General features: G+C 52.4%; 2 protein-coding genes across 2 annotated transcripts in view; one reads left to right on the top strand and one right to left on the bottom strand.

The window, feature by feature from the left end:
• Window positions 1–1,090: 1,090 nt before the first annotated feature.
• On the bottom strand, window positions 1,091–11,743 carry LOC101628920 (synaptotagmin-15). The gene is made up of 8 exons (XM_004681049.2): window positions 11,668–11,743; window positions 10,539–10,728; window positions 9,854–10,005; window positions 8,884–9,179; window positions 7,034–7,210; window positions 6,379–6,499; window positions 5,110–5,289; window positions 1,091–4,253 (listed from the first exon to the last, which is right to left on the bottom strand). The coding sequence occupies exons 1-8, from the start codon at window positions 11,672–11,674 to the stop codon at window positions 4,111–4,113; spliced, it is 1,266 nt and encodes a 421-aa protein (XP_004681106.2). The 5' UTR covers window positions 11,675–11,743; the 3' UTR covers window positions 1,091–4,110.
• Window positions 11,744–19,936: 8,193 nt separating this feature from the next.
• Window positions 19,937–23,429, top strand: part of GPRIN2 (G protein regulated inducer of neurite outgrowth 2) — a 10,304-nt gene continuing 6,811 nt past the window's right edge. Inside the window, exon 1 of the mRNA XM_012723498.1 lies at window positions 19,937–19,949. The gene's annotated coding sequence lies outside the window, so the exon portion shown is untranslated. The remainder of the gene's footprint in view (window positions 19,950–23,429) is intronic.

The raw sequence follows: 23,429 nt of genomic DNA, 5'->3' as shown, positions 1-23,429 counted from the left end.
CTCGACATTAATAGTACTGAAAAACAACCAACAGCCTGATTTTAGCCAAAAGGCCGAGAAGCCATTAGCCTAAGACTCTTAAGGGAAGTTTTGGAAAGATCTAATGTGTGTGATTGGGATCACAGAGGAGTGGAAGAATGAGCAGAAACACTGTTTGGAGAAATATAGGCCAAGACTTCTCCAAAACTGCTGAAACTTAGACAACAAAGCAGAGTAAATAAAAAGAAACTAATTAGGGACTACCAATAACTAAACTACTGGAAGCTAGAGAAAGAAAATACTGAAAATGGAAAGGGGGATAGAAGGAGACACATTATTTTCAAAGGAGAAGCAATAACACTGATAATTCACCTGTCAGTGGAGATGCTGGAAATGAGAAGAGAATGAATGCCATTTTTTTTTTTTAAGATATATTTATTCATACAGAATTGGGGTACAGGCCAGAGTTGCGGAGGGTGAGGGGATTCACCAGAGACAGAGTGGGGAGCAGAACAGGCAGATCTATGAAGTACACTGCTGAGGAGAGCAGCGGGCGGGTCAGGAGAGGTCTGCCACTCCATGTGGATCACCTCCGAGACAGGCGGAAATCGAACTCATGCAGAAGTGGTTTAAGCTTCTTTGTGCTGGGCTTTAACCCGCTGCGCCACCAGGGAGGGTCCTGAATGCCATTTTTAAATGGCTAAAATAAAATAAAAGAAAGCCTAGAATTCTACATCCTAGAATCTGAAAGACATTTCTATTAAAAACTGAGAAAATTTGCTACCAGCAGATCTGTATGAAAAGAAATACTGAAGAGATGTTCTTCAGGTAGAAGGAAAGCTATCTCAGTCAAAATCACGGGAATGCAGGGAAGAGTAAAAAGCAAAAGAGGCCCTCCCTGGTGGCGCAGCGGGTTAAGCACTGCACTAAGAAGCTTAAACCAATTCCGCATGAGTTCGATCCCTGCCTGCCTCGGAGGAGATCCACATGGTGCGGCACACCTCTCCTGACCCACCTGCTGCTCCCCTCAGCAGTGTACTTCGTCCATGTGCCTGTTCTGCTCCCCACTCTGTTCCTGGTGAATCCTCTCACCCTCTGCTTCTCTGGCCTGTACCCCAGTTCTGTATGAATAAATAAATAAATCTTTTAAAAAAAAAAGCAAAAGTAAGACTTAATGTGTAGGTGGATATAGGTGAATATTTACTGAGTATAGCAATAACAGTAATATTAAATGTAAAATATAAGTGGAATTTAAAACTATAAAATAATAATACAAAGAAATTGGGATAGAGGTAAATAGAGAATAGTGTTTTAAGAACACAGTATTATGTGGGGAGTGATTTAAAAACAGCAAAATTTGTATTAGATTGTAATAAATAATGGATATCAACTATCATCTCTAGGGGACCACTAAAATAATAATTGGCTGTAAGTAGCAGCTCATGGGTGGGGAGAGAAAGAATAAAATGAAAATGATTTAACCCAAAAGAAGGCAACATTGGAGAAAAAAGGAAATGCAAGGTGGAAACAAATAAGATGGCATACATGAATGAAATTATACATGTAATTATATTAAATGTAAATGAAGTAAATATAAATGAAAGAAGTTGAGAGACTTGATTAAAAAAACTATGTTCAAGAAATACATCATAAGTATAAAGAAGCTGAAAAAAGTAGGGTAAATTATTTTTAAAAATGCCATTATGAGTGGTTGAGTGTACCACTTCTAATGACAAAAGATTCAATTTGCTAGAAAAATATCAGTTTTAAACGGGCACAAGCCTAATAGCATAATCCATCTATAGGAAGCAAAATTAACCAATTAAAACAAGTTAAGAATCCATGACCTGATCATGAGTATATTAAAGGTCCTACAGCAAACATCATACTAGCGAATATTGAAAGTATCCCCCCTGAAGTGTGTTTATTAGTGCTAATAGATTTTTTTTTGTGGATTCCTTAGAATTTTCTATTTGTAAGACCATATCACCTAAAAATATAGTTTACTCCTTCCTTAACAATCTAAGTACACTTTATTATTTTTTTTCTTGTCCAGTTGACCAGCCATGGCAATTTGGCATAAAGCTTATAAGGGAAGTAATAAAACTGTCATACAAAATCAATAGAATCTCTATATACTAGCAACAGACAAATATGAAACAGCTAACTATTAATAAATCTAATGAAAGATGCGCAAGGCTACTTTGCTGAAAAGTATCCTGAAAGAATTCTAAGATTTAGGAGAGGCATAAACAAAGGACACACCACGTTAATGGGGCAAAGGTTCAGGATTGTCACAGTGTCAAGTGACTCCAAACTGGCCTATACACCCAAAAATAACAGTCTAGAACTTTTTTTGTTATGGAAATTGACAAGCGGGTTCTGAACTGCTTTACGGAAATGTGTAAGACTTCTTTCAGCTGGGGTCTCCTTGTGGACAGGATTTGGGCTGGTGCTCCGTGCCCATGGGAAGCACTGGTATGTTTTTTGTCTTGTCCACATCTGTAGACAGCAGCCGGCTTAATACACAACCCCACGACCTCCCCATCAGCGCACAGGGTCTGCCAGCCTTTTGCTATTGAGTCAGACACACCAGTCCCCTCTGTCCTGCAATGGTGATGCTTAGCAACTTTCCAAGTGGCCCTGCAAAGGCCACTGATAGGCATGAAGGTCACCTTGAAGTGTGGAGGTGGCTGGCAGCGATGCCTCAGGGTTCCCGGTGGAAGGGCAAAGTTTCGTTGTAGTAGCCTACTGTACAAACACATAGGAAACTCCAATTGTGTGCATTATGCTATTAGAAATGAGTGCCGTGTGGACTACATTGAAAACCTGCACAGGAACTAAGTGAGCAAAAGCAAGTACAGATGATTCTGTCCAGACAGACCAGGGCCAGGTAGAGCGTGGGCTTGTATGTTTGCAGATTGGCAGTGAAGGCAAAGAGGCACAAGCCGAAATGAGCGCTAACTCCTTTCCCTTGCTGAAGTTGCTTTTTTTGCTTAAGATTCTGGTTTACAGTTTTGTTCTAGTTATGTACCAACACACTGACTCTGCAAGTTCCACAGCACCAGGGGGCAAAATACAAACTGCTTGTTAAGTAACAAGTGACTTGCGACAGAGCTCCCCGATACCCGAGTAGGCTTCGCCGGGAGCTGCCGGTGGTGGCCAGTGGGCACTTCCACCCTAGTGAATGTCACGCCGACACCTACTGCAACAGTGATAATAGTGGAATTTTGAGGTTTATAGGAAGAGCGCTCTGTCCTGGGGGCTGCACTTTGGCTACCCGATGGCCCCTGCATTTCCTGTCCCAAGTGAGAGCCCAGGCTTTGAACCAGGGAGACCACAGAACCCAGCGGCAGCACACCTGTAAGAGCCGGCGTATGAGGACTCTGGGAAGGGTGGGCCCTGGGCCAGGTCTGAAGCTGGTGAAGCGCCCAGTGCCTGGGGTGGCTGGATTTGATCTCCCTAGGTGCAGCACTCCTCACCTGGCACAGGCAGCAGAGCGAGGTGGGCCGCTCATGGCCATCTCGCGCGGTGCCGAAGCCAGCAAGTTGCAATCCCTGAGAGCGGTGGGCACTCTGCTGCCCAGGCCTGCTGGGGCTGCTCCAACCTATAGGCGGAGCCCACCACTCAGGCTGCTATTTACCGTGGACCGATGGAGCACGGTGGACAGCAGGCCTGCAGGGCCCAGCACTCTGCTCTCTCTGTCAGGCTAGAGACAGGAGAACCTCAGCTGAACACCCGTGTGGGTTTAGGTCAACACGCCTTTCGCTTTCCCAAGTGCAGCCCGCACGGCCAGTCAGCCCGCGCAGCTGGGCGCTCTCCAAACAGGGCATTTCTTCAGAACGTCTGAAGTGTGGGTCCAGATTGGGACAGTGATGGCCATGTAGCAGGACTCAGGGTCACAGGTGAGGAAGGACGGAGTGAATCAGGAGGGCCTGTTGGGCTGTGGTTGGAACAGCCGCCCTGCTGACCTGGCCTGGTCCCGGCCTCTTGTTGCATCTCTGTTCCTGCCGTCAGTGGCACCAATGTGCCCCTGGGTCAAGGGGATGAGGGAGGGAGCGTCCAGCCTGTGGCTGCTGTGCGTGACTGTGCAGAGAGCATGTAGTGGCCCCACGGGGTCGCAGGCCAGACTCAGAGCGCAGTGGAGCAGCAAAGTGCATGCCAGCGCTTCACCAGCTCCTTGGGCTTGCCGAGCATCTCGTTCCAGTGCTCCAGCTCTCGGCCACGGGCGAACATGTAGGGGCCCACCACCACCCGGCCCAGCTGGCGGCTCTCTGCAGGGGAGGCAAAGCACCGGTTACTCTCCTGAGCAAGGACCTCCTAGTTCTCTCTCTTCACCCCCTGAAGGACGTAGCAAGCCCCATCCCTCTTCCAGCAGCACGAGCTGGCAGTCCCCAAAGGAGCCCTGATTTTGCTCTGGTGTTGGAGCTGGCCAGAGATGGAAGCCCAGGTGAATAGCATGCCCTTTGGGGCACACACCCTGCCTCACCCTCCGGGGCGGGGGGGGGGGCTTTTAGGTCTGCCTTATATTGAAGAACGGAGGGGCGGGGCCCTCCAGAAAGAAGTTCTCTTTCATCAGTCCACTTATACACTCACTGGGGACAGTCAACAACTTTCTCCCACCTCATAGTAGGAGAAAGAGCCACCGCTCTGGCCCATGAAGTGACTCTGCTTCCCCAGTGACAGGGACATAGCGGTGTGGGGCAGTGTGGGAGAGCCCGCTGGAATAACTCCACCCTGTCCCCATCCCAGACCTTGCCCACCACCCTAGAGGTTTGTCCAGAAGGCACGAGACAACGGAAGGCAGTCATGACCCACAGCTTCGGGTCCCTCAGCTGGGGGCAGCGGCCTCCCTTCCTCCCAGCTGCTGGACTTGCCCAGAGGGATAGCAGAGGCGTCCCCCCGGCCTGCTTTAGTGTGCCATGATGGTCAAACTGGACGAAGGCTCGGGAGAAGCCCAGCTCTCCCACTAGTGAGCTCTGTGTTCCTGGGTGTGCGTGTCGGCCTCTCGAGTTCCCTTAGAACAGAGCCTCCCTCCGAGGGCCCACCCTGCCTGCTTGCTCCGTCCCTCCTTTGACAGTTGCCCCAACAGTGGTGGGAGTGGGTTGGTGGGTGAGGGGGAAGCCTTACCATCCCCTTCTGTACCCTGCAGCACCATCAGACTGAGGCTGACAGTGTCCAGCTCAGCGGCGTCCACCTTGAAGCTGAAGGTCTCACTGAACACAGGGTCGGTGGAGCCCAGCACAGCTGAAGTCTTCTTGCACTTGACAAACTTGTTTTGTTTCATCAGAGACACCTTGACAAACACACCTGAGGGGCAGTGCAGACGACAGGCTGGGAGAGGCGGGGAGGGACCCAGCACCCAGCCTGTGGATGCCTGTTAGGAGGGGACATACACCAGGACCCCATTTCTCCCAGCCGCTGCCATCAGAGGATGTTATAACAGGAAACAGGCTGATTAGATACAGATCAGCTGTATCTTTCTTTAAGGAAGCCCAGATGAAATATAGGAATCCCTGTTTCCTGTTATAACAGGAAACAGGGACCCGAAGCTGTGGGTCATGACTGCCCTCTGATTAGCGCTGGACTTGGGGCCAAGGAAATGCTCAGCTCCCTTCCGCTTCCTGTCTGTCGCCTCCTGAGTGCACCCCGGACTGGGGCTGGCCCTTGTTTATCGGAGTCTGGTACCACATGCCTGTCCTTCCCTGCCTGGCATGGGGGTGGGGGGTGGGGTGGTGGTGGATGGGGAGCTGTCTGCTGAATACTTAGGGCCCTCTGAGTTCCCTTAAACATCTCCTTTAGAGGGTCAAGTTTTGGAGGGCTGGGGCTGAGATGTGTCTGGGGTACCCTGTAGACCAAAAGTGGGTGGCAGACCACTACCACCTTGCTGGGACACAGGCATGGGGGCATTGGGTGGGCTGGGGCAGGCCCTCTGCTCCCCCAGCTCCTGGAGCCTGGGAGGCTGGAAGCAGTGTACCATTCTGTCTGTCCACTGGGGGTGTCACTGCTTCCAGCTGTATTCCATGTGCTGGGGGCCTCCTGAGGGCGGGAAGCCAGAGGGCCTCGCTCTGGAGGAAGCACAACCCACCTCAGAAGGGCAGAGCTGGTGGGGGGGCGGGGAGGCGCATGGTCTAAGCAGCTGAGATGCTGCCTGGGGGAGAGGAGGCAGACTTGGTCACACGTGTCTCTGGGGTCCCTGTGAGCCCACAGAGCCTCAGCCTTAGTTCAAGCACGGAAGCAGCTTCTCACATGGAGAGGGTCCAGAGAGGGAGGAGGAGGTCGAGGAGCAGGGAGCACTCCATGGCGGCAGTATGCAAGCAGATACTGGATGGGCAGCGGTGAGGGCCAGCCCCGGCCCCCAGTTCGCAGGGCAGAACTGGCCCCAGGAGGAAAACTTACCGACAAAACCTGTGTCCTCCTGCAGTTGCAGGCCCCTGGCGCGCAGCACAATCACGGTGAGGCGGCTCAGGCAGCTATTGTAGCTGAGGCAGAACTGCAGGTCGCCAAACTCTGAGGGGGGCTGTGGAGGTGGAGAGGAAAGCACCCTTGTCCCCCTGGCAGGTGCTGGAGGTGCTGAACGAATCCTCCCCCTCCCAGCAGTCAGGCCTGGGTACCATGCGACACCCACCTTCCTCTCCTTTAAAGTCACCCACCACTTTATAGACCGGAAACTGAGGTCTGCAAAGCTGAAGGTTCAGCCAGGGTTTTGAGTTGCCCAAGGCCTTCCTGGGGCCAGGGAAGCCATGGGTAAATTTGTGTTCCTGATCCCTTTGGGTGGTGCCTTTCACAGATGTCTGTTCTGGGGGAGTACCCAAACGTGGATTCTCCAGCTCCCTCCAGGTAGTGGGCCTCTAGCACAAAAGAGCCTCCAGCTGCCCTACACTGCCCAGAAGTGACTCCATCCTCCCCTCTCTCATCTGTGTCTGGGGTTCACCGCCCCGAGTCATGCTCTAGGGGTGACGGTCAGTATGCTGAGGGCTGACCCTGATCAGCAGGTGCTGGGCGGCCCTGCTGCCTGCCCGCAGAAGTCTATACATGTGGCTTATATCTTGACCTTTCCCTCCAGGTGCTCAGCCTCCAGGTCTCTCCAGATGATGCGCGGGCAGCTGCCTCCCAGCGTCTCATCCTTCAGGGGGAACAGCACATGGCCCAGGAGTTGGTGCTTCCTCTGTCTGTGCACGTGATACACTGAGAACCGCAGCACCCTCTGTGTGATGCTCTTGCTGGGCACCTGGGGGAGGCAAAGACCCAGGCTGGGATCTGGTAGCTGGGGCAGGGGATCAGATGTGCATGTTGTTCTGTATCCAGGAGCTGTTCTGGTGAGGGGTGTCTCAGCCAGGGACCTGTGTACCCCAAAGTCAGGCATCCTTAGGGGGCCCTTTTCAGCAGGGGTGGGGAGCAGTACTACTGGACCTCACCACACAGAATTTGATCTGGGGAGGAAGAGTATCCACCCCCTCCCTGAACGTGTCAGAAATGCAACCCCTTGAGCCCCACGCTGGACCAGGGAAGCGGGGCCTACCAAGTCATTTGTCTGCACATAAAAGTGAGCGCTCATTTTTAAAAACTTGACTGTACAGTTTTTTAGACACAGAGACAATGGTACTTGTGTCCTTCTGTCCACTCTACTGAACTGTTGAACTACCTCAAACTTCATTGTTCATCAAAAGGAATCTCAGACACTCAGGAGATTGTTCAGACCCTAGAGTGTCTTTGCAATGGAATCAGGTGTTTGGCTCCCATAAAATGACATACAATGTCCATGTCTTCATTTGAAACTCAGCTGTATCTTTCTTTAAGGAAGCCCAGCTGAAATATAGGAATCCCTGTGTACAAGTGAGGGGAAGGAGTATAGAATAAAAAATTTTTAAGTTTGATTCTATACTCCACAGGTATATATTTCAGTGAGAGAATGTATTCGAGAGTCCTGAATTCCTGACCTATTATATGAAAATATTCAGGATAATAGCAAAAAAAAAAAAAAAAAAGTGAGCGCTCATGGGGTGGGAAAGGTGCACCGGACTATCTATGGTGATGGCACATGGTGAGCTCGTGGTGGGAAGTCCAAGGGGATCACAGCTGAGATGGGAAAAGGCACACATGAAGAATGATGTAACAATAAATTTAAAAAATAAAAGCCAGTGCTCATGCTGGAACACAGGCTCTGGGACAGGGAGACTGCCTGTCTGCTCGGCCTGAGTGCCAGCTCTCTCCCCTGAGACTCAGTCCCCTGTCTGTAACGGAGAACACTTGCTGCTCTCCAAGTGGGAAAATCCCAGCCAGGGTCCGGCCTAGGGCAGGCGATCAGTTGGGACTGATTTTCTTCTTCCCCTTCTCAAAGCATAGCGAGGCCAGGATCCGGCTGGAGCTACAGGGCCAGGAAAAGGAGGATGTGGGCCTGAGGTGTGATAACTGGTCAGCTGGACCGAGCCCCGCCCCGTTGGATCTTGAATTCCCTCGGGCTCACCTGTGAAACCTGTCCCCACTGCCCCCGCCCCGCCCCGCCCCTCCGCTCAGCTCTCAGCCTCAAAGGCCGGCAAGAATGGAGGTTCTGGCCTCAGCAGTCATTCTTCCCAGATGCTGTTGCCAGCCAGCCTGCTACCCAGCTCTTCAAAATGCTGTCCAAGGCTTCACGGGAGCCCATGACTGCTGGCTTCAGAAGACACTGCCCTGCAAATCACCCAGTCTGCGCAGGGCCCCCCTACTGACAGCAAACACCGGATGTGTTTTCTCTTTCTCTCTTCCAGGCTGCCCAGGGGTAAGGAGCCGGGCCCTCTGTCCTCTCAGCTCCCAGGCCACCTCCCTGCCTGCCCACCATTGTCAGGGCTCTCACGGGCCCTCCCCTGCAGGCTGCCCCTTCCCAGGCCAGACAACACCACGTCCTGTCTGCTCCACAGATCCTACCTGGAAGACAAAGTGCTCATTGAACTGTGGGTCGGCAGTTCTGCGTTTTGTCCTGGACTGGAGGAAGCGCCGCTCATCCGGCAGCAGGTGGAGCTTCACGAGGGCACTGCAGGCCTCCTTGGGGGCTTGCAGCCCCTGCGCCTTGATCAGGCCCACCAGCAGCCGCTCGGCTTCCCGCTGGTATTCCACGGAGAACCACAGCCGTCCCAGGCAGCCCTCTGGGAAGTCGCTCTCACTCTGGTCCTCTGGGAACTTGTACAGCACTGGGTTGATGGTCCCCACCACGCAGCCATCTCCTAGGACACAGGGGCTGGGAGCTCTGGCAGCCGAGGAAGCACAGCCAGGCTTGCTGTTCCCTGGGGTCCCTAGCAGAACCATGGTGTTCCTGCAATCTCTGTCCCCTGTGATTGACCCCTCTCTCTGGGGTAAGGATCCAGCACAGGCCTGACCCCTTTCCATGGGGCCCAGAGGATGTCTCAGTGACAGTATTGCCTCCTTTCTTCCTCTTCAAACTAGAAGGACCTTACTGATCACTGGGAAGGGCTCTGGGAGGCCGCAAACATGGGCAGGTTGTGTGCCCATCTCCTGCCATATTCTGCACACTGGTCAAAGTCCAAACCCAGTACAGGCTTTGTGCCTGGGGGTGCACTGGGGTCCAACCCCAGATCTTGTGCTGACTGTGACCCTAGGTAAGGCACTGTTCACCTTCCAAGCCTCAGTTAATGAATGTATAAAATGGGGTGATAATCAGCCCCCCAAAGCACCCCCCAAGGTGGTCCAACTCCAAATCAGCATAGGAAATGCTGGGGCTCAGATGCAGGAGCACGTGGGAACCCCAAGGACCCGAAAGAGTGGTCACTGGCTAACTCTGGCATCTAGGCTGTGTTCTGGAGCCAGACCCAGTGAGAACAGATGGCCCACCCTGGCCTGAACGAACTGACCCCAGGACAGGCCCGGCAGGAGCACTCACCAAGGCTGCTGCTACCGCCGCTGGAGGTGTGGCACAGGCGCTCTGGAGCTGTGCAGGGCTGCTGGGCAGCCCGGGCCCACTCTCCACGGTGCAGGGGCACCCATTCTTGGTCCTGCAGGGAAGGGGGCACCATAAATGGTGCGCCTGGTTGTCTGGACAGAGAGGTAGGGAAACAACAGAAAGTAACAGGTTAAGGTATGGTCTCAGGGCACATAACCCAGAGAGGTTGAGTACCAGGGTCTAGGTGAAGAAAAGCCTTCGAGAGCCAGGAAGAGGCAAGAGCATCATTTTCTATGCCCACACCTGCACACGCTCACACACACACACATGCACGCACAGAGCCAGGAGTGTTGAGCACCTGTAGCAGCAGGGAGGTGGAGAAGGTGCACCACCTCCTGTCTGGGTGGAATGGTCGTCCCGCCACTTACAAGCTGTGCTCTCTGGACCCTTTACTTATGTCCTCTGAGCCACACCTCGCTCACCTGGAGAATGGGCTTCACAATGCTGCCAGGGCTGAGAGGATGCTGAGTTTCTGTGTGACAGCTCTCAGCCCCCAGCGTGGTGAGACACAGAGGACAAGAGTCGTAAACAGGCCCCTCCGTCCCCCGCCCGCTCCTGGGAACCTCCACAAGGGAGGCCCATCCAAAGCAAGGCCAGGAGCTCACCTAGCCTCATCCTGCCTCACCTGCTTGTGTGGGTGCTGGCACTCAGCGGGCAGAGCTTGTCTCCCTGCACGCCGGAGGCAGTCGTGGTCCCTGGCAGCTCCTCATAGATGAATGTGACACAAAGCCTTTTCCAGAGACAGCAGCTCACCCCGATCAGCAGCAGTAGCAGAATCGCCCCGGCACTGGCCCCGATGACCAGGGCCACCAGTTCTGGGGACACAGACCACCAGGACGGTGATGCCTGGAAAAGCCACCCCTTGCACACCTCTGGCTGCTGGGGGAGTTTTGAGGCAACAACCCCACCCTTGGGTGGGACCACAGGAGCCACATAGAAGCAGCTTTCTAGAGTCCAGGGTTCTGTTGGCTGGACTCTGCAGAAAAACCACTTTCCTTGGGGTCTTAGTGCCCTTTGGTTTCCTTTGGAAACCAGCAGCTCCTGGATCTGGTGTGCTGGCTGCAATGACCCATTTCCTTGTGAGGAGAGATGAAACCTCTTTGCAGATCCTCCTCCCTCTTGCCTGGGTTCCTGTTCCCACCGGGGCTGAGCCTGGGTGTGGACATGTGCACTTAAGGGGAATAGGGATGGGAGGATGCCCTGACTTGCATCCACTAGATCCCTGGGGTTATGGGTCTCTTGAAAGGCTGGACTCCTGCTTGAATTCTGCAGCTTTCTCTAAATCTCTGCTCCCCCCCCCCCACAGCAAGCTCCATAGGGGAGTCAGTGGGCGGTGGTGAAGAGGGATGTGGGTGAGTAGCGGGCAGTGGGTGTGAATAACTGAAACACAGGACCTTTTGCTGTGGCATCCACACCCCACATTTTGGTGGGAACCACTTGGCGGTGGTGAGTGCTCAGACTCGGTTCTCGAGTCAGCCACCAGGCTGGGGGAGTCTTGTGCGGGTGACACTTCTGGTTCTGGGGTCTGGACTCCTAGTGTCCTGAGAAGGGGGGACTCCCACACCTCCTGATGCTCACGTCTGGAGGAGCGGGCTTCGCTCTACTCTGCCCCGTGCCCCGCTAGGAGGCGGAGGAAGGACAGGACAGGGACCGCTGCCCCCGCGAGTATGGGTGGAGGAAGTGGAAGTCTCGGCCAGTCACCCGAGCGCAGGACTCCTGCTCTGGAGGCAGGGTGGGGAGACCAGGGTACTTACCCTCCATGGCGCAGCTCGGCTTGCGGGCTCTGGCTGTGTCCACAGTGATTCGGAGCGGGCTTAGGCTCGGTGCCTGGTGCGGGCACCCCTGGCTGCCGCTCGGCGGCTTTAAAGCGCAGAGCGCGGCCGTCGGGCGGGCATAGGGGTGGGGGTGGGGCGGTCCCTCGCTTCTCTCTCTCACTGTGGCGCTGACTGCGGCTGCTGGCACCCAACAGTCCAAGCTACACGCTGGCCCGGCCGGCCTTGGCCCGAGAGGGTAGCGGAAGCGACCTTGCGCTCCTGGCGAGGGGCGCTCGGTGCTCTCCAGCGCTGTGGTTCGGGTGCGGGGTGCGGGGCGAGGCGCATCTCCGTCTTCTGAGAGCGGGCTCTTCGCCTGACAGTCCCTACCTAGCAGCCCAGGCAGGTGCGCGTTCATGTAGTGATGTTCCCCACGGCTTGCTGATCCTCAGCAGGCTGAGACTGAGACCCCCAGGTCCAGCTGGAACCCCTGTGCCGGGGAGGCTTCCTAGGGTCCGGCCTGCGGTGCTGCGCTAAAGTCTACTCCTTTGTCCACTCAGTAGAGCAAATAATGAGGCATCAAGAAGCAAGGGTTCTGCAGCTGGCCACCTGGGTTTCAGCTCTGGTTGATCACTCACCAGCTGCGCGATTTGGGACTGTTGAATTAGGCACTCTGGGCTCACTTTCCCCAATAGAAGTAACAATAGTACCCCTAGAGGACTAAACTAGCCTCACTGGAGGCGCAAGGGGTTAGGACGCAGCCGCAGTTGCTTCAGTGACAGTTCGATCCCCACCCGGGTGGTGACCCACATGGCGCCCGCAGACCTCTCCTGTCTCTCCTGCTGCTCCCCTCAGCGGTGTGCTTCCTCAGTCAGCCTGTTCTGCTCCCCACCCTGTCTCTGGTGAATCTCTCACCACCCCTGCACCTCTGGCCTGAATGCCAGTTCTGTATGCATAAATAATAAATAAATTTAACAAAAGATATGGGAGGCTCACTTAGAAGGTGACAGGCCTAGGGAGAAGTTGCAGTGCATGTCACCCATCACTGTGGTGCTTATCCCACAGAGGGCAGCACCGCCTGAGCCCCCTGGACCCACAGCCCTTGCCATTACAGCGACTATTATCAGACCACAGGGGCCATGCCAGTCCATCCTGCTGAACCTTGGCAGAGGGTCGTGGAAGGGCCCTCCTTGTCCTGTACACATTCCCAATGGGCATGCACCCCAGCTGGGATGTGCACCTCTGAGATGCTTGTCCACCGTTCCTGCAGGGGGCTCTAGTGTGAGCCTATGAGGTCTGGAGGCAGCTATAAGTGTGTTCAAAGATGGGAGATATCTGGTGGGGGAGGCTTGTTGTTTCACGGTCTAGAGAGTTGTGTCCAAAAGGGAGCATGAGTCCCAGATTCCTGGTGGCACTGCTACCCATTATAGGGTATTGGGGGGCGGGGAGTGTGGATAGGAGGGAGAGCCCTCCAGGTGACCAACATGGGTGAGACCCAGTCTGCCTGAGTCCTGAATAACTCCACGTGGCATGGGTAGCAAACTGGGGTCCCCCTCCCCTAGCAGGGGTTGGGGTTCCCACCTCCTGCTGTCTGTGTGCAGAGGAAAAATGGCCACTCTCTTTTCAGAGTCTGGCCAAAGTGGAGTGGCAAGAACACAGGGCTCCACACCTCCACCCAGCCACGTCCCTGAAGGGTGCACCTGTCTTTCCCCTCCACCAGGGACCCCTGCAGGAACTTGGTTGAAGCAGGTCATTTCCTCCACTGCCATAGTGGCTGGAACCCAGACCCTGAACTCTGCCTCTTCGGGGGTGGGAGTAACATGTTAGGAAGTAGGGCAGTTTCTTCTTTCTTATAAGGACCTTGTGGTTATGTGGGTCCCACCCAGATAATCCAGGATAATCTCACCATCTCAAGGTGCGTAAAGTCACTGCTTTCACATTCCAGGAGTTAGGACCTGGCCATCGTTGGAGACATGATTGGGCTGACGGCAGTGTGCATGCAGCCCTCTGGGACAATGCTCTACATTCTCCCTCCTCTTGCTGCTGGGGCTCTTGGTGAATGCCAAGGCAGCATTCACCAGCTGCTGGGAGCGGCAGCCGGCAAGGCCCACCTGCCCCCCTGTGTGGTGACCCTGAAGTTGCCATGTGTGCAGACCTGACCATCTCCCTCAGGGGCTGGCACCCAGTTATAGCTGGCTACTCCACAGTTGGGCCAGGGTGTAGGGGGGCAAGTGAGTGTTCCTGGGAAAGGGGCCACTTTGTGGCTAGCAGGAATTGCCAGGCCCAGAGCTGCCCATCCTTTCCCAGCCCCACGCTGTGTTTTTCCAGGGCCCCAATCTTCCTCTTTCCTCTCACCTCCACATCCAACCAGTGGTCAAGTCCTGCAAGTTTTCCTTCCTCTGTCCACCTCTATCACTGCTAACTTCACCCAGGCCTCCATCACTCCTCACCTGGATCAGAGCACCAACTTCCTCGCTGTTTTTCAGAGTTCATCCTCTCTGGCCAACCCAGCTGGTATCTTCCAGGCTAGTCTTAACCACCTGGGTGCCCCCCGCCTCCCACATTTCTCTGTAGTGCTCAGTTACCAGACTGGTGAGCTAACCCTGAATGCTCTGTTATTAGGCACCATGACCATGCTGCTCACTCCCTTCCTTGGGTCCTTTCCTCTTTCACTGCTCTTCCTCCTTCAGAATAAACCTCCAGAGCTCCTTCTCTGTGAAGCTCTTCATCATCCCTTCCTTGAACTTCCAGCAACCATGTTGGGGGTAGGACGCTATACCTGTCAGTGCCTCGCCAGTGGGTCAAGACATCTGTGAATTCAGGGGCCATGTCTGATTCAGTCTGCATGCCCAGTACCCGCTTATGTGGCTGATATGTTGCCCTGAGTGGTGGATGAAGGTTTTGTGCCCTCGTGATGAGCTGCCCCTGGCTTCTGCCAACCTTGTACCTGCATCATATGCATCCTGGAAACTCACCTAGGGACCAGGCAGGAACCCCTCGGAAACCGGTTGCTGGGGCTTCCAGTCACATTGCTGGCTTTGCCTGACGTGAGCCCACTGACGCTTGAGCTTTCTTCCTCTGCCGGAAGATGAGAATAGGAGGGAACTCACCTTTCTTGTTGCCTCTGGTCTCCCCGACACCAGGAAGCAGGCTTGATGGATATGCTACCACAGAGCCCTGCCTGGTATCAGCCCTGCACACACTCTCAAAAGAGGCAAATGAAGCAAAAGGTTCTATGACACACCAGTAAGGGGTCGAGACAGACCTGGCACCTGACCCCCTCACTCCCTGCTTCTGATAGGCCGAGGGGCCCCAGATGACCATGAACTAGGCAAGAGCAACAGGCACCGTGGCCAGTCTCTGCTCCATCTACTCTCTCACAGGGGCCCGGAGACCAGGCTGGCCTGAGCCATTTCCACATATCAGACTGGTCCCGGGTCTGCCTGCAGCCCTGGCCCTGCTTCCTGTTTTCAGCTCTTTATTGGGTCTGGGACCTGGGGTATTTAGAAACTGCAGGAGGCAGGGTTTCTCTTTTCCATGGCCAAAGGAAATTATATTTCCATTGGCAAAAACATTTCCAGGGAGGGTTGCAGGAAGTCCAAGTGTTTAAAGGACTGCAAATGTCTGCAGGTGATTAATAATTCAGTGCAATGGGTGATTCACGAGAAAGGCCACTTTCAATTAACCTTAAGAATCAGCCCAGTCTGAGGAAGTGTCATCTCTCATCACTTAGGAACAGAGAGGCCAGCACAGGATAAAGGCCATGCTGAAAAACACATGGAAGATTGTGTTTCTCACATTTATGTAAATCCCAGCTTGGTCACCCCAGGTCCCTTCTTAGGGGGTGGGAAAGGTTCTCCCCTCTCCCAGCATGGCCTCTCTCTGCTGGCTTTATTAGCATGATCCCAGCATTAATTTCCTACGGCCCCTTCTGAGGAGGCCGGAAGGAGCATCTCTACTTGTTGGGCCAGACGCTACCTCCTTGTCCCCCACTTCAACATGCTGCTCATGTTCCCCTTCCTGGGCCAGCCGCCCAGGGTCCCAGGATGGAGCCCAGAGTTCAAGACCCCCTGTCTCCCCTGCTTCTCTCCCTCCTTCCTGCCCCCTGCCTGGCGGCCTCTCCCACTGTTGGCAACTGCATCTTGCTCTTTTTTCCCCGAGGAACTGGTCTCTCATCTCTGTGTCCACATCCCCACCTCTGCTGGGACTTTGCTCATAGCTCAGGTCACAGTGCTAAGTGCAGGGAAGGGTTGGGACCTAATCAGGACCAACCCTAGAATTCCTGTGGGTTCTCTTTTTAGGGGAGACTTGTTGAGCTGGAGGAGCTGAGTCTGGGGCTGTTGAGAGTGTGCTCGTGAGGAGTGTGTGCGGCCCAGGGTCTGCTGCTGCTGCCTGACCCTTGGTCCCCGTGTGCTGGTAGTCATATCCCAGGGAGCTTCAGTCAATGACATTCTTCCCAAACCCCCCTCCTGCCCCCTCCCTTTAAGCCAGTATGAGTTGATTTCTGCCACTTAACTAAGAGTCTTAATTGTTACAAAGCAGGAGATGGATGAATGGGGTGGGGCAGGGTGGGGTAAGTAAGCCTGAGTGGCTCTTATCCCAGTTTTAGGCCAGTGACTTGGGGAACCCCTAATTGATGAGTTGTGTGAAGTCACACCCCTGGGAGTGGATGGCTGGTTGATATCATAGTTTAGAGTCCTAGACTCTTGACCACTAAGATTGCCCCTCAGAAAGAGCAGAAATCTGGGATTGAGGGAAGTTTTGTTCCTTCTGAATTGTCACTTCCGCCATGAAGCTAGCTGTTCCAAAATTGTTGGCTCCTAGGGGTGGAGCCACCCCATTGCGGTGAACACAGTCCATTTCCTACTCAGCCTTCAGTGTCCACCTCGCCCCTCCTCCAGCTTCTCCACTGCTAAGACCAAAGCCCAGTTATTGTTAGTGGCAGGCTCAGCTGATGGTCTGAGCCAGCCAAGGACTTTGAGTGTGTCCATGTGACTTTCCTGGGCCAATAGAGGATTAGCAGAGAGGACTGAGAAGGTGCTGGAAACGCCTTGCTGTTTCTGTAAGAAGACAAGCTGCAGGTGGCTGCAGGTCCCAGGTCAATGAGACACCTGTGGAGCAGATGCAGACTGGACCAGAAGCCTAGAGACAATGAGTCCAGCCTATGCCTCCTGACCCCCAGTCAACCCACAGACATAGAAACACTCCGGATGATTATCATAGAGATACTGTGAGCAGCAAAGATGAGTGAAATATAGTCAAAGTTTTTCGACTTTTTTTTTTTTTTTTTGAGACTAGAGAGGTGAATTGAGCAGGGCTCATTTTTGAAGTGCTACCTCTCTTGCCCCCCTACCCCTCCCATGCCTCAGAGCTGTGGTCCTGCATGGATGTATTGCCACTTCTCCTTCCTGGCTGACTGAGTGACCTTTGTTGTTGTGGGAGGGGTGAGATGCCAAGGCCTGGGTGGTGGGAGTGGGAGAAAGGAAGATGCTTGGAGTTGTTGTAACACAGCTTCATGCCAGGATGGCACCGTACCTCTGTGCTGGGAGAACTTTCCTCTCCTCTCACTGCCAATGGTTCCAGTGCAGTTGATCGTACACTCTGCTTTGATCCCAGCCTTGCTGCCTCTGCAACTCCTTCTGCAAACTGCAGGGGTATGTTCTGGGAGACAGTGGCAGAGAACAGGCCAGGGCCAATGAGAAATGGAGCTGGCCAGTCAGCTTCTCATTCCTTAAGCCATGATGATGGGTGAAACGCTGGGCAGTGACTCACAGTAGTTCACCATGTCTCAAACTTAGATTTTTGGGGGAACCGTGGGAGCTCTAATAACAAGACTGGCTAATGCAGTAACTTGGCATTATTCTGAAAGCTTTAAACTTGGACTCGCGCTGTGACGTTACAATCCAGGAGCTGCTAAGGGCCCACTTTCTACAGAAAGCCTGGCTAAAACAGATGCGGAGGTGCCAAGTCTGATGGCATCATTTAAGTCTGTGGATCCAGCCATGCCTGATTGACTTAGAGTCCTGACTTACACCAAAGGAGAGTACTTTTCGTGCTTCAGCCAATTTGTGTTGGGTTTCTGCCTCATGAAGTCAGAAAAGTGTTGACCGATATAATATTTCCGTGTGGCCACACAAGTCACGCCAGTAGTTGTACCCATCATGCCAGTAGTCCAGTAGAGGGGCAGCCAGCAAGAGGATATGTTTTAGATCATGGCACAGGATGGCAGGATGGGAGAGGGCACCCAACCTATGCACACCTCTATTGGTTGACCAGGACATGGAAGTTTTTCTCTGGCATTAAAGATGACCTATATCTATCAGACTGCTCTTATTTGAACATAGCAGGAAGGAAGCAGCTAGCCACAGGACAAGAGGTGTGAAGGATGCTGTGAGAAATGTCACCAGGAAGAGCTTGATGATCAGAGATTTTGAAGTGCAGAAATGCTGCATCAGTAGAGGGTGCTAGTGGGCAGAAAGAATAGTAGGAGGAGTAAGAGTGTTGGAGAGGATTCCTGTGGCTCTGTCTGCGATGCAGAAATGATATTTCTGTGTTTATCTAGCTTGTACCTGAAAACTTTCCAATTCTGCTCCAAATCCACATGGATCCTTACACCAAATCCATTTTCTGCCAAGCAAACTTCGGATGGCCTCTGTCTTGCCTTGCAAGTCTGAACTCAGACATCTGCCTTCCCTCTGTGGTGACTCTATGTTCCCAGGCTTGATGGAAGACTGTTTCTCTGAGGCCAACTTTGTCGCAAAAGTTGGAAATTTAACCCAAACCAGTTTAAACAAAAAGAAATTTATTGACTTCCTTCAATGAGAGTCAAGGGATGAGATCTGAGATCACCCTTAGTTTTAGCTGAATTCAAAGCTCACATGATAAACTGGGGACCTCACTCTGCATCCTCACTTTGTCACCCTCTGGCTGGCTCTCGTATCAGGCTTTGTGTAAGGTGATGGTTTCAGATCCTACATCTCTTTAGGGAAAAGAGTGAATGTAATCATCGGAACTCCCAGACAAATTCTTTACTGCTCTAAGTGGGACGCATGTTTATCCTTAGAAGGTAATGAGATGCAGTGATTGCTCAGACCTAGTCATATGCTCCTCCTTTGAGCTCTACTCAGAACGCATGGGTGTTCAGTAAAGGGAAAAGATGAGTAGTTTTTAGACTATAGGTTGAATTGCTGGAAGAGAGTCTTCAGGAAAGACTGGCTTAAGCAAGTCTCACCTGTCTGCAGGTAAGCAGCCTGGGAGCCCAGATCGTCTCCTATCTTGTTGCTTCACTAGATATTGTGCATCGTTGTGGTTTGGGTTGTTTGGGTTTTTTGACCACACATCTACCATCCAGTCATTGGAAACAGAAAAAAAAGAAGAAAGCTTACCCGTGTAGTTTCAGGTGTCACCACTCCACACTTCATTACGACTGGTCAGTTACCTGGACAAGCCTAGCTTCCAGGAAGGTGAAGAAATATACTCTTTTCTCCCAAGATTTCCATGTCCTGAGAAAAAAAGGCAAGGGTTCTTTCAACATGAAGGGGATCATGACTTTTAGGGGAAAATGAGATGTTTCGGTTTCATTCTGTTTCTTTGGCCAACTAAATATATGCATGCCTCATTTCCCCAAAGTTTTAAATGCCCTCCTCCTGGCGGGGGAGAAACCCCCAAAGTTTTGTCCATTGCCTGTGCCCAGCTCTCAGCACAAGGACAGTTTGCAGTGGTGAGTCTGGGTATGGTTCTTCACAGTGCCCTGTAGTTTCATACACAAGCTCTCTGCCTCGTCTCACTTGGTACCCAGTAACTGGTAGTGTAGTGTAACAAAGTAGGAAACTCATCCTCAAGAAGGGAAAATGACAGCCCATATAGTCACTGGTTGACTGCAGTCATCGAGTAAATTCTGGAGGGTCAGAGTTGCTAAGGTTCTCTAGGGGAGCAAACCCCTCAGATGACAGCCCTGTTCTGTGACCTTTCTTTTGCCTAGTCTCCCTTGGCTTTTCTCCCTCCCTCTCTGACTCCGACCCATGATCCGGTTAGTCAGTAAGCATCAATCACAGGTAGAAGTTTAATGGCTATTAATCTTTCTCACACTCCAGGGCTATTTTTGTAAGACAAACACATACAATTTAATGTAGTCAAAGTACTCCCCTTTTTATATCTTGAGACACACTGTCACATGTCCACTTTAAGAATCTTCTTTTCTGGACTCCACCCCCAGTAGTTTCCAGTTATTGAAACTACAACTCCCAGCAATACCAGAGGACAACTGCGAGGACCCAAGGGCAGAGGTAAGTAACCACTTTTGGGGATATATATATGAGGGAGGCATGTTGAACTCACTGTTTCCCTTAGCTTCATGCTGGTGGCTGATTGCATGGCTCTTGATGAGCTTTCAGTGTGCTACTAGAGGCTCAAGTCAGTGGAACTGGTAGGATGTTCTAGTTGACTTGTATCTCTCCCCCCACCCTAAGGTGTTGCTTTACCTTTCCCCTTTGTAAATAAATCCATTATTGACCCTCAAAAAAAAAAAAAAGAATCTTCTTTTCTGTCACTGCATCTCATTATCTTCTAAGGATAAACATGCATCCTGCTTAGAGCCTGGTACATGCAGTAAAGAATTTCTCTGGGAGTCATAGTAGAGTCATACTATGTTCTCTGGGAACATAGGAGAGTCACCATGGAGGGAAGGTGCTTTGGTGGTGAGTATGATATGGTGATATCTGATGTGAGAAACTAGTCACCTATGTCATATACAGTACTGTAAACCAAGGTTACCTCAAAAACAACAATAAATCAACAAAAACCTCACAAATAATCCTTCACCCCAGAAACCCAAAACCTCCTTTGCTAAGACTCCCAGTGATCCTCTGTGCTTTGGGACCAGCTCACTGCCACTTTTCCTACAGCATTTTGTCTTTGCAGCATTCTGGAAGTGGGGGTGGGGGCTATCACAGTGTGGTGTCCCCATCCTCCTGGGGATAGCCCATGACTGGTCAATTGAAGAACTCTCTCTCATGGCCTAGAATTATCAAGCAAGACTAGAAGATCTGATATTCAGATCAAGAGATGCGGGTTTTGGGGTGCATCCACTTTACTTTCTAGGAGGAAAGGTCCTATATAAGAATGAATCTAACCCCGAGGGAGTCAGGAGTGAGCAAGACAGTGCCCTATTCACAATGGTTGAAGCTTTTGGCTTTAGCAAGGCCCGAACTAGATTTAACGAATCCTCTTATTTGTCTAAACTCTACAATATTAGCCTTTCTATGCACTTACTCAGGTCTGATAATTGGTAAACGCTAATGTGTGCCAACTAACTTAAATATAGTAGGGAAGCAAACTGACTCAGAATATTTCTAGATTGGTTGGCTTTTCCTCCTATTCTTTTTCAAGTTGCCTTTCCCATACTTGACAGTAGTGTTTTTTTTTTTTTTTGTGACTCACTTTCCAAAACATTTAGCCTAGTTTTCACAGGGAACAAGACTTCCTTTTCAAACTTGTACTCCATCAGTTCATGTGCTATTTCATAACATTTACAGTGGAGTAAGTAACTCTGGATACAAAAAATCAACTAACACTTGTTAAGCTAAGGTTCAGCTGATGACCAAAGAAGTGTCCACCCAGTCGGCACGTGTCCCCCTGATGCCAGCTTCCGGGACACCGTGGCCTCTGACTCTCTTTTCTCTGTTACAACTGTGAGTCCTAACTAAAACTTGCTTTTCTCTGATGAAGATTCTTTCTGGGGGTGTTGCTGCTGGTCATAAATCTTCTGTGGGTCCCAGTGTGGCCTGGCCATGTTCCAGCAAGAATTATTTCAAACCTCCCTCATGCTCCTTTCCCCAGTCGGCCTTCTTATCTTCCCTTGACTTTCTCAGCACATGATTTTACCTTTTATTTCACAGAGAAAACAGAAACCATCAAATACAACAGAAACAATCAAACTTCGGTTCCAAACTTAGGACTTAGCGAGGTACTACTCCATCATTTCTTTTTGATCTGCAATTATATAGAGAAGCTGCCCCTACTCCTGTCTAACATGTTCTGGCCCCAGTCCCTTGGAGAACTTATGCCACCAGGGATTCCCACTCTTTCCTGTTCTTTAGCCATTCCCTCTTACTGGGGTCTTCTCCCTGCCTGTCAAATATGACCAGTTATTTTTCTGTGCCTGGCTACTCAGCCAACACTTCTCCTTCTGGAGAAAGTATGCAGGGTGTGTTGGTGGGTATGGACATGTTTAGGGGGGAGGCCTTTGGCCAGGCGTTCCTCTCACGATCCAAGGAGACCATGTTGTTGCTCCCTATTCATGATACAATCTGATGAAGGGCAGTTCAGAGCTACAGACAGGGCACCAAGTCTGGAAGAGGTTCCAACCCTGCAGAGAATATGCCACTGGGTGTGAGGTGAGTCACACTCCTCCTCTGTGTCAGAAGCCAGGCCAGGGACGATGGGGTGGGGTGGGAGGAGTGAGTAGTGTCTGCTTCTGCCTGGGCTTTCCAGTCCAAGGGCCTGGAGAACTTTCTGAAGGCTGCCTCTGGTGCTTCTGTCACAGGATAGGACAGGGAAAAGCCAGAGAGGTGAGGCTGGGACCTGAGATCTTTTCAAACTGGAGGAGCAGAGAAGTCTGGGTTTCCCCGCCACTGCACAGGAGGGGTGCAGACCCCGTAGTAAAGGTCTGGGGAAGCAGGCCAGGGGTCCTGGGAGCTGCGGTGAGTGGAGGAGGGGCAAGATTGGGACTCAGTTCATCTTGGGTCATCAGGGTCTAGAGATAAGGAAGCTCCTTGTACTGCCTGTCCCAGGGGAGGGGTGGTAGCAACCCCTACAGGGTAAAAGGGCCAGGGACTCGCTGAGCCAGTGGACTTCTGTGCATGGGAAGTGGCTGCTGACTGTTGGATATTGTTGAGAGAGCCCAGTTCCCCGGGCCCAGCAGGAGGATTGGGTCTGGACAAGCTCCAGGAGTCAGGGGGCAGGAAGAGCGTTTGGGGGCTGTAGGGAGCAATGGAAAGAGTGTGGTCAGGTAGGTCCACCTGTGCAGAGACTTTGTGTGCACCGCAAGCTGGGTACCTGGGAATGGGCTGGAGATTGAACGCTCAGAGTTGAGCTGGGGAGGGGGGCAAAAGCAAATCTGGGGATGAGTTTTTGAGGTAGGGGTGGTGGGAGTAGGGTAGGAGCTGAGGACTAGGCCAGAAACGTGGAGGGGCGGTGAAGGCGGAGCTGAAAAAACAGGGATCGGTCTCTGAGTCTGCAAGGTGGAGCAGAGAGGGGTGGGACTGTGGGATCCGGGATGTGGAGAATTGGGGTTGGTAGGGCTGAGGCTGGGAGGGATCAAGCCCGGTAGCTGAGGGAGTGGGTCCTGGAGCAAGGGGCTTCCTGGGCACAAGCCCGACACTTGTGAAGGGCGGAGCAAAGGATGACGGAGGACCGGGAGGCCGGGTCTTGAGGAAGAAGGTCACAGGAGGGGTGGTAGACTTCGGCGCGGGGCGGGGCATAGTGCTGGAGGGGAGCTGGGGGGTTCTGAGGAAGTGGACCTGGGGGTTGGGCCTGCGGTTGGAGGATTATGGGGAGTGGAGCCTGTGCCTGGGGTTCGGCAGGGTCGGGTGGAAGATGAGTACCTTGGGGGCTCTTTGGGTAAGCCTGTAAAAGAGGGGTTCATGGTGGGAGCGGGACAGAAAGACAGGGAACAGTGGGGCGGCGCCGTGAGGGGGTACTCAGGAGGAGGATCAGAGACTAGAGGGGCAGAAGCCGGAGACTGAGAGGAAAGGGTGGGGGGCTGG

Source organism: Condylura cristata, unplaced genomic scaffold (genome assembly GCF_000260355.1).
Source record: "Condylura cristata isolate star-nosed mole 26May11 unplaced genomic scaffold, ConCri1.0 scaffold00011, whole genome shotgun sequence".
In the NCBI taxonomy this organism is placed as follows: domain Eukaryota; kingdom Metazoa; phylum Chordata; class Mammalia; order Eulipotyphla; family Talpidae; genus Condylura; species Condylura cristata.
Note: the sequence above shows the minus strand (reverse complement) of the source record. Positions and strands in the feature narration are given on the sequence as shown.